General features: G+C 45.2%; 1 protein-coding gene across 1 annotated transcript in view; it reads left to right on the forward strand.

Moving 5' to 3' along the window:
- col15a1b (collagen, type XV, alpha 1b) overlaps nucleotides 1-10185 on the forward strand; it is an 88876-nt gene that overhangs the window by 45761 nt on the left and 32930 nt on the right. The window contains exons 8-14 of the mRNA XM_061255269.1: nucleotides 49-95; nucleotides 953-1123; nucleotides 2294-2320; nucleotides 3176-3238; nucleotides 7750-7827; nucleotides 9329-9391; nucleotides 9912-10061. Of these exons, the coding sequence (XP_061111253.1) occupies nucleotides 49-95; nucleotides 953-1123; nucleotides 2294-2320; nucleotides 3176-3238; nucleotides 7750-7827; nucleotides 9329-9391; nucleotides 9912-10061 (599 nt within the window). The remainder of the gene's footprint in view (nucleotides 1-48; nucleotides 96-952; nucleotides 1124-2293; nucleotides 2321-3175; nucleotides 3239-7749; nucleotides 7828-9328; nucleotides 9392-9911; nucleotides 10062-10185) is intronic.

The following is a 10185-nucleotide window of genomic DNA, read 5'->3' on the forward strand; positions in this document are numbered from 1 at the left end:
GGATGAAGTAAGTACAGTGTATTAAATGTTGTTGTTTCACCCTTGCAGGGTCCAATCAGGGATGGGAGCTGGTGCGGGGGGGAGGAGCTGAACGTGTGAGTTGCCCCGCCCCCTCTGAGATGAACAGAGAGAATCCTGCAGGACTACTCTGTATTCATCTGACCTGTGTGTGTGTGTGCGGGTGTGTTTGTGTGTGTGTGTGTGTGTGTGTATATTGATGTATATGTTTGTGTGTATGTGTGTATATTGATGTATATGCGTGTGTGTCTGTGTCTGTGTGTGTATGTGTGTGTGTGTATATTGATGTATATGTGTGTATGTGTGTGTATATTGATGTATATGCGTGTGTGTGTGTGTGTGTGTGTGTGTGTGTGTGTATTGATGTATATGTGTGTGTGTATATGTGTGTTTGTGTGTGTGTGTATATTGATGTATATGTGTGTGTGTGTGTGTGTGTGTATTGATGTATATGTGTGTGTGTATGTGTGTGTGTGTGTGTGTGTGTGTGTATATTGATGTATATGTGTGTGTGTATGTGTGTGTGTGTGTGTGTGTGTGTGTGTGTGTGTGTATATTGATGTATATGTGTGTGTGTGTGTATATTGATGTATATGTGTGTGTGTGTGTGTATATTGATGTATATGTGTGTGTGTGTGTATATGGATGTATATGTGTGTGTGTGTGTATATTGATGTATATGTGTGTGTGTGTGTATATTGATGTATATGTGTGTGTGTGTATATTGATGTATATGTGTGTGTGTGTGTGTGTGTGTATTGATGTATATGTGTGTGTGTATGTGTGTGTGTGTGTGTGTGTGTGTGTATATTGATGTATATGTGTGTGTGTATGTGTGTGTGTGTGTGTGTGTGTGTGTGTGTGTGTGTGTGTGTGTATATTGATGTATATGTGTGTGTGTATGTGTGTGTGTGTGTGTGTGTGTATTCTCCAGGTGTTCTCCGGTTCGGGGCCGAAAGGAGAGCGGGGAGCTCCGGGCCCCCCAGGCCCCCCTGGCCCCTCAGGGGACGGAGGCCCCAGCGCAGGCCGACCCGGGCCCATCGGCCCTCAGGGGCCCTCGGGGCCACCCGGGGCCCCAGGAACCGCAGGGAGGGACGGCCACCCTGTGAGTCTCGTCTCCTGCTCTTTTACACGGTTCTGTGCTCCCCTGTAGAAAACAACACTCACACACCAGAACATACACGCTCATTTTATTATAAACAATGTAAACTTCCCTGGCCTTCGTCAGATCACAAAACCATATATGTTTTTTATTCGTGTTGCTGTTGAAGCCTTATCAAACCCCACTCAGTGCCGCAAGACGCTGTTCTCTTATTCCTGTGTGTGTGTCTGCCATGTTATCTCATTCCTGTGTGTGTGTCTGCCATGTTCTCTCATTCCTGTGTGTGTATATCTGCCAGTGTGCAGAGTTATGGAGATGGATTCCTGACAGCAACCAAAAACAGTTCCTTGCTCGCTTCAGGGCCAAAATGTTGTGCAGTGCCCCAGATCTACCACTAGGTGCCAAAAATGCACTGCAGAAGGGGATTTGAAAGAGAAAAACTGAAGCACCATCTCGTAATTGTCTTTATTTGGAGATTTAATGCGCATAACCTTCTCTGGCACCAGGGAGAGTGCTCTTATTACCCTGTGGGAAAACAATTCATTAGATTTATTTATGAATTAACCCAGTTTTTTTCTTGCTGGTAGCGCATTACTAATGCTGGCAGTTTGCAGTGCGTTGCTTTTCAAATAGTGGGCCTGATTTTTCATGCTAAGAAGAAAATGTGCGTTACTCTTAATGGCCATGGCTGTGGAAGGGATTCTATGTGAATTGTGCCTCATCCCATCTCTCCTGTAGTTTGTGCTAGTGACCTGGGCACGCACGTTTTGTGCGTCATTTAATGTGTGTGTGATTTAATGTGTGTGTGACGTGCGTGTGACGTGATGTGTGTTTGATGTAATGTGCGTGTGATGTAATGTGTGTGTAATGTGCGTGTGATGTAATGTGCGTGTGATGTAATGTGCGTGTGATTTAATGTGTGTGTAATGTGCGTGTGATGTAATGTGCGTGTGATGTAATGTGTGATTTAATGTGCGTGTGACGTGCGTGTGATGTGATGTGTGTGTGATTTAATGTAAAAACAGGGGAAGCCACGTCAGGCTCAGTCGTCATTTTTGTACTTTACCCCTTAAAACGTGCCATGTTCTGCATATAATATATTATTACATTGTGCTTTTGTTCATTTGTTGTGCTGTGTCTGTCGGGTTCTAACTGCATTTCCTGTCCTTTCAGGGTGAAAAGGGAAGAGCTGGGGACAGTGTAAGTGTAGCTCTTTGCTGCTCCGTTAGCGCGTGCTGGCCGACGGCTGTTGGGTGTGTGCAGGGCTGCAGTCAGCCTGCCTCTATACTGCGGTGCTGACTGTTGCTATGAAACCAGCACATTGACTTGAAATATATGCTGCTTTGCCGTATTTGTTTAACCCTTAGAAGAGTGAGGTTTTTTTGGATTTTAATTTTATTTCATTCTAAGTCCGTGTCGTGGAACTCCCGAGTTGTTACATCAGCATTGGAATGTTCAGTTAAGGATATTCTATTCCCATGATGCCACACCTTAAAGAATTGAATACGTGAGGACGTGTCAGTTGTCGACAATAAAGGCGGCATATTTGACGATGCAACGTTACGATGTTGTAACGCTGTCCTCGCTAAGGGGGAACAACGGGTCGTATAAACTCTGTTTAGAGTTGATTCAACATGGCGTAGTTTGTCGTACACAGACTGTATGAAAGTTGCTTTCCTCATTAAGGGGGACCAACAGGTCATATAAACTCTGGTTAGAGTTGATTTAACGTGGCGTAGTTTGTCGTACACAGACTGTATGAAAATCACTGTCCTCACTAAGGGGGAACAATGGGTCATATAAACTCTGTTTGGAGTTGATTGAACGTGGCGTAGTTTGTCGTTCACAGACTGTATGAAAGTTGCTTTCCTCACTAAGGGGGACCAACAGGTCATATAAACTCTGGTTAGAGTTGATTTAACGTGGCGTAGTTTGTCGAACACAGTCTGTGTGAAAGTCGGCTGTTCTGAATGTGTCACTGGGACTGCCACTTGGCCTCATGGGAGAATGAGTCTAATTACCCCCTAATTGACCCCCCCCCCCCCCACTTCACAGGGACAGAGAGGAATGCCAGGATTCCCAGGACTGGCGGGAGAATCCGGAGTCAAAGGAGAAAAGGTGGGGTAGTCGGGAACGCCGTATTGGTATGGGGGGGGTGGGGCAACAGGACAACTTATTTTACGTCCGCAAAATCCCCCATGACATCACTGCAGGGATTGGCTGATTGATGGACTGAACCCGTTGTGAGCCAGATCATGGTGGTACACATCAGTCAAGGTCATATTACAGATTATGAAAACATTGTAGGGTTCAGTACATCACATTACATTAATGGCATTTGGCAGACGCTCTTATCCAGAGTCCACGTACAACAAAGTGCATACCCATAACCAGGGATAAGTGCGAGAAGAGAGTGGAAACCGAGAGGAAAGTGCAATTTCAACTGCTACCTGCACAACAAAGATAAGGACCAGGGCCTATTTGATCATCGTATTTATTTGTTTTTTTGTAAGTAGTAATACCGCAACACGCAAATGTATGAACAAACCGCTTACCTAGCCAAACAAAAGGTATCATCCTAATGACACAAGTAAATAACACCGGTAAAGACAACAGCTAAGGTTTTCAGGGAGAGGTGGAGAGGTGGGGCGAGGCGCAGCTGGAAGAGGTGTGTCTTCAGTCTGCGCTTGAAGGTGGTCAGAGACTCTGCTGTTCTGACCTCAACGGGGAGTTCGTTCCACCGACAGACAGTAGTCAGCTATCGCTGTATCTTAACCCAAAGATGAAATGAACCAAACAGAAATATCTTTAAAAAGTTGACCTGTTAAGCGTTTCCATGACGCTGGCCCGCTCCATCCCTTCATAGAACACAGCGGTGCGTTTTTATCAAAAGCGGTTTCATCTCTCGCCGTTTCCCAGACGTAAACAGAACCCGCTCTCCCGCCTGGAACGCAGAATAAGTGCTCTGCGACGGGCGAGCTAATTTGACCCGTTTGAAGCGTCTGTTGGCCAGACGAGGTGAGTCACGGGAGGGAGAGATCCTCCGCGATCCGGGCGCCGCGCGACGCATCCGGACGATACCCAGTCACGTACGCAATCAGTCCCTCGTAACCGTCCGCTGATCAGCCCGCTCTCCGGAGCCAAACGGACGAGTCGCTCGCACAACCTGGGCTGAACCGCGATCATAACTAAATCGTAAACGATATTCGGCGGTCGGAGACGGACGCAACGGGAGACACACACTATCCATCAATTTCTTTCGCCCCAAGCAATTTTCTCTGTCACAGACTTGCTCCCCTCTCATTTTGCCGTTGAGGAGAAACGTACAAATTGCCGGTGGAAGTGATCTCGACGTGCGCGCTGTGTTATTATCGCAGAGTGTGGCCCGGGGTTTATAGGGCAGCATCGCCCCAGGGAGAGCGGCAGTGTGTGAGACACGTCCGTTTGACTCCTCTCTGAGGGCGGAGAACGGGGGGGTTCTTAAGATCAGATACCTGCTGAACGAGATCGCAGTCCTGGACCAAGGCCAAGGGGGGGGGGGGGGGAAACAAGCAGGCAAAGCTTTATTTATATAGCACGTTTCACATACCCTTACTGAGCACTTTATTAGGAACACCTATTTATTCATGCGGTTATCTAATCAGCCAATCGTGTGGCAGCAGTGCAATGCATTCAGTCGTGTACATACGGTTCAGGAGCTTCGGTTAATGTTCACATCAACCATCAGGATGGGGAAAAAATGTGATCTAAGTGACTTTGACTGCGGAATGATTGTTGGTGGCAGGCAGGGTGGTTTGAGTATTTCTGGAACTGCTGATCTCCTGGGATTTTCACGCACACGAGTCTCGTGCGAGTTTGCTCAGAATGGTGTGAAAAACTGAAAAACATCCAGTGAGCAGCAGTTCTGTGGGCAGAAACGCCTTGTTAATGAGAGAGGTCAGAGGAGAAGGGCCAGACTGGTCAAAGCTGACAGGAAGGAGACAGTAACGCAAATAACCACACACTACAACAGTGGTATGCTGAAGAGCATCTTTGAATGCATAACACTCATAACACTTAGTGAATAGGCTACAGCAGTAGAAGTCTAAAGAGTAAGTCTTATAAATACTTAATAAACTGCTCACTGGGTTTAGATCTGCAACACAGTGGGCTGTACTTAGAGATAAAACCAGAAAATAAAAAATGTATCAAGATATTAATGAAAAATTATAAAGACAGTAATAAATGATTCATATTCAAATAAAAGTCCTCTTTTTGGGGTCCAACCCTGATTGTGGACAGTAATGAGGTCCAGGGTCACTGATCGTTGATGTTGTGGTTTATGTTGTGGTTGATGGGGTGGTTAATGTTGTAGTTTATATTGTGGTTGATGTTGTGGTTGATGGGGTAGTTGATATTGTGGTTAATGTTGTGGTTGATGTTGTGGTTGATGTTGTGGTTGATGGTGTGGTTAATGTTGTGGTTTATGTTGTGGTTGATATTGTGGTTAATGTTGTGGTTGATGGGGTGGTTAATGTTGTAGTTTATATTGTGGTTGATGTTGTGGTTGATGGGGTAGTTGATATTGTGGTTAATGTTGTGGTTGATGTTGTGGTTGATGGTGTGGTTAATGTTGTGGTTTATGTTGTGGTTGATATTGTGGTTAATGTTGTGGTTTATGTTGTGGTTGATGGGGTGGTTAATGTTGTGGTTTATATTGTGGTTGATGTTGTGGTTGATATTGTGGTTGATGTTGTGGTTGATGTTATGGTTGATATTGTGGTTGATGTTGTGGTTGATATTGTGGTTGATGTTATGGTTGATGTTGTGGTTGATATTGTGGTTGATGTTGTGGTTTATATTGTGGTTGATGGGGTGGTTAATTTTGTGGTTTATGTTGTGGTTGATATTGTGGTTAATGTTGTGGTTTATGTTGTGGTTGATGGGGTGGTTAATGTTGTAGTTTATATTGTGGTTGATGTTGTGGTTGATGGGGTAGTTGATATTGTGGTTAATGTTGTGGTTGATGGTGTGGTTAATGTTGTGGTTTATGTTGTGGTTGATATTGTGGTTAATGTTGTGGTTAATGTTGTGGTTGATGTTGTGGTTGATGGGGTGGTTAATTTTGTGGTTTATGTTGTGGTTGATATTGTGGTTAATGTTGTGGTTTATGTTGTGGTTGATGGGGTGGTTAATGTTGTAGTTTATATTGTGGTTGATGTTGTGGTTGATGGGGTAGTTGATATTGTGGTTAATGTTGTGGTTGATGGTGTGGTTAATGTTGTGGTTTATGTTGTGGTTGATATTGTGGTTAATGTTGTGGTTAATGTTGTGGTTGATGTTGTGGTTGATGGTGTGGTTAATGTTGTGGTTTATGTTGTGGTTGATATTGTGGTTAATGTTGTGGTTTATGTTGTGGTTGATGGGGTGGTTAATGTTGTGGTTTATATTGTGGTTGATGTTGTGGTTGATATTGTGGTTGATGTGGTTGATGTTGTGGTTGATGTTATGGTTGATGTTGTGGTTGATATTGTGGTTGATGTTGTGGTTGATGTTATGGTTGATATTGTGGTTGATGTTGTGGTTGATATTGTGGTTGATGTTGTGGTTGATGTTGTGGTTGATGTTGTGGTTGATGTTATGGTTGATATTGTGGTTGATGGTGTGGTTAATGTTGTGGTTTATGTTGTGGTTGATATTGTGGTTAATGTTGTGGTTTATGTTGTGGTTGATGGTGTGGTTAATGTTGTGGTTTATATTGTGGTTGATGTTGTGGTTGATATTGTGGTTGATGTTGTGGTTGATGTTATGGTTGATATTGTGGTTGATGTTGTGGTTGATATTGTGGTTGATGTTATGGTTGATGTTGTGGTTGATATTGTGGTTGATGTTGTGGTTTATATTGTGGTTGATGGGGTGGTTAATGTTGTGGTTTATGTTGTGGTTGATATTGTGGTTAATGTTGTGGTTTATGTTGTGGTTGATGGGGTGGTTAATGTTGTAGTTTATATTGTGGTTGATGTTGTGGTTGATGGGGTAGTTGATATTGTGGTTAATGTTGTGGTTGATGTTGTGGTTGATGGTGTGGTTAATGTTGTGGTTTATGTTGTGGTTGATATTGTGGTTAATGTTGTGGTTAATGTTGTGGTTGATGTTGTGGTTGATGGTGTGGTTAATGTTGTGGTTTATGTTGTGGTTGATATTGTGGTTAATGTTGTGGTTTATGTTGTGGTTGATGTTATGGTTGATGTTGTGGTTGATATTGTGGTTGATGTTGTGGTTGATGTTGTGGTTGATGTTATGGTTGATGTTATGGTTGATATTGTGGTTGATGTTGTGGTTGATGTTATGGTTGATATTGTGGTTGATGTTGTGGTTGATATTGTGGTTGATGTTATGGTTGATGTTGTGGTTGATATTGTGGTTGATATTGTGGTTTATATTGTGGTTGATGTGGTTTATATTGTGGTTGATGGGGTGGTTAATGTTGTGGTTTATATTGTGGTTGATGTGGTTGATATTGTGGTTGATGTTGTGGTTGATATTGTGGTTGATGTTGTGGTTGATGTTGTGGTTGATATTGTGGTTGATGTTGTGGTTGATATTGTGGTTGATGTTGTGGTTGATGTTGTGGCCCTCTGTCCCTGCAGGGTGACCGGGGTGTGGGGATCCCCGGACCTCCTGGGCCCCCTGGACAGCCAGGCCCCTCCAGCCCAGCCAGGGTCCCGGTGTGTATCACTACACACACACACTACACACACACATACGCACACATACACACACATACACACGCTACACACACAGACACACACATACACACACCACACACACACAAACACACACACTACATGCACATACACACACTACACACACACACACTACACACACTACACGTACATACACACACTACACACACACACACTACACACACACTACACGTACATACACACACATACACACACGTACACACGCTACACACACAGACACACATACACACACTACACACACACAAACACACACACTACCTGCACATACACACGCTACACACACACTCACACACACGCATACACACACATACACACACATACACACGCTACACACACATACACACACTACACACACACAAACACACACACACACACACACTACACGTACATACACACACATACACACACGTACACACGCTACACATACAGACACACACATACACACACTACACACACATATACACACACACATTCACATACACACAGACTGCAGAGCGAGCCAGGATAAATGCAGTTCAGTTTTATTTGTACAGTGCTTTTCACAAAGGGCATTGTGGCAAAGCAGCTTTTACACAGATCCAGACATAAACCCTGCCAGGATCACACCTGGAGCCACATTGGCAGGAGGAACTCACTGGCTGGTACCAGAGAGAAACCACCTGGTACCAGAGAGAAACCACCTGGTATCAGAGAGAAACCACCTGGTACCAGAGAGAAACCACCTGGTATCAGAGAGAAACCACCTGGTAGCAGGAGAAACCACCTGGTATCAGAGAGAAACCACCTGGTACCAGAGAGAAACCACCTGGTATCAGAGAGAAACCACCTGGTAGCAGGAGAAACCACCTGGTATCAGAGAGAAACCACCTGGTACCAGAGAGAAACCACCTGGTATCAGAGAGAAACCACCTGGTAGCAGGAGAAACCACCTGGTATCAGAGAGAAACCACCTGGTACCAGAGAGAAACCACCTGGTATCAGAGAGAAACCACCTGGTAGCAGACAGAAACCATCCTCAGCTGGTAGCAGACAGAAACCATCCTGAGATGGTAGCAGAGAGAACAGATCCTGACTGAGAGAGGAAGCGTGTCTGATGCTGCCTGACGCCGGTTAACTGGGGAACTGCTGATTGCATAATACATGCACATTAAACAGGGCAGTGGCAGAGCAGAAATCAGTGAGAAACTCTCCCTGGTGTTACTCTGTGCCCTGGTGTTACCCTGATCCCCGGTGTTACTCTGATCCCTGGTGTTACCCTGATCCCCGGTGTTACTCTGATCCCTGGTGTTACTCTGATCCCTGGTGTCACTCTGACCCCTGGTGTCACTCTGACCCCTGGTGTCACTCTGACCCCTGGTGTCACTCTGATCCCTGGTGTTACTCTGACCCCTGGTGTTACTCTGACGTTACTCTGACCCCTGGTGTTACCCTGACCCCTGGTGTTACTCTGCCTCCATTTCAGGGGGGAAGGGATGCGTACGGCTCTGGGTTTGAGGACTTCGACAGTGACGCAGAACTGTCCAGAGTGAGTAGCGTTTCTGCGCTGTCGTCAGCCCTGTGTCAGAGTGCCCCTGTGTACGGGGTCAAGCGCTGTGAACGAACGCTCGCTTTAGAAGTGATTTTAATTTGTTTTTTGATTTTAGCTCATGAAAGCACTTAAAAATTTCCAAGCCTCTTGACCCAAGTGATGAGTGAAAATATTAACTGTGATCCCAGCCAACCTTATTAAAATGTTTAACGCATTAAAATTACCCGCATGAATGCATTGTAATTGCCAGTGAATTTCACTTGTAAGTACCATATTCACTGTTATAGCAGTGCATTTCTCATATAAATATCATATTCACTATGTTATAACATTGCATTTCACTCATAAATATATTCACTATGTTACAACAGTGCATTTAGCTTATGAGTATCATATTCACTATGTTATTTTTTTGAATGTATCTTAGCCTGCCCCCCTCTCCCATGGCCACCAGCAGGTTTGGGGGGGAAAACAAAATGGCCGCTTTTAAAAGCACATGTTTCCTCTGATTGTGCAGGGTCCCCCTGGACCTCCTGGCCCCCCAGGGCAGCCGGGCCCCCCGGGGCCCCGAGGACCCGCGATCGTGCCCGCCCCAGGCCCCCCGGGACCCCCCGGTCCCCCGGGGCGAAACGGGGAGGAAGGCTTCATTGGCAGACCCGGCATCCCGGTGCGTATAACCTTTGACCCCTCTCAGTGTTCCGTGGCGTTACGTCCGTCCAGGTAACGGGCGATAGGACAGTCTGCACGGGCTCGAGATAACTGGTATCATCAACTCAGGCCCCTTGAATCCA

This window comes from Conger conger, chromosome 9, assembly GCF_963514075.1.
Source record: "Conger conger chromosome 9, fConCon1.1, whole genome shotgun sequence".
NCBI classification, from domain to species: Eukaryota; Metazoa; Chordata; class Actinopteri; order Anguilliformes; family Congridae; genus Conger; species Conger conger.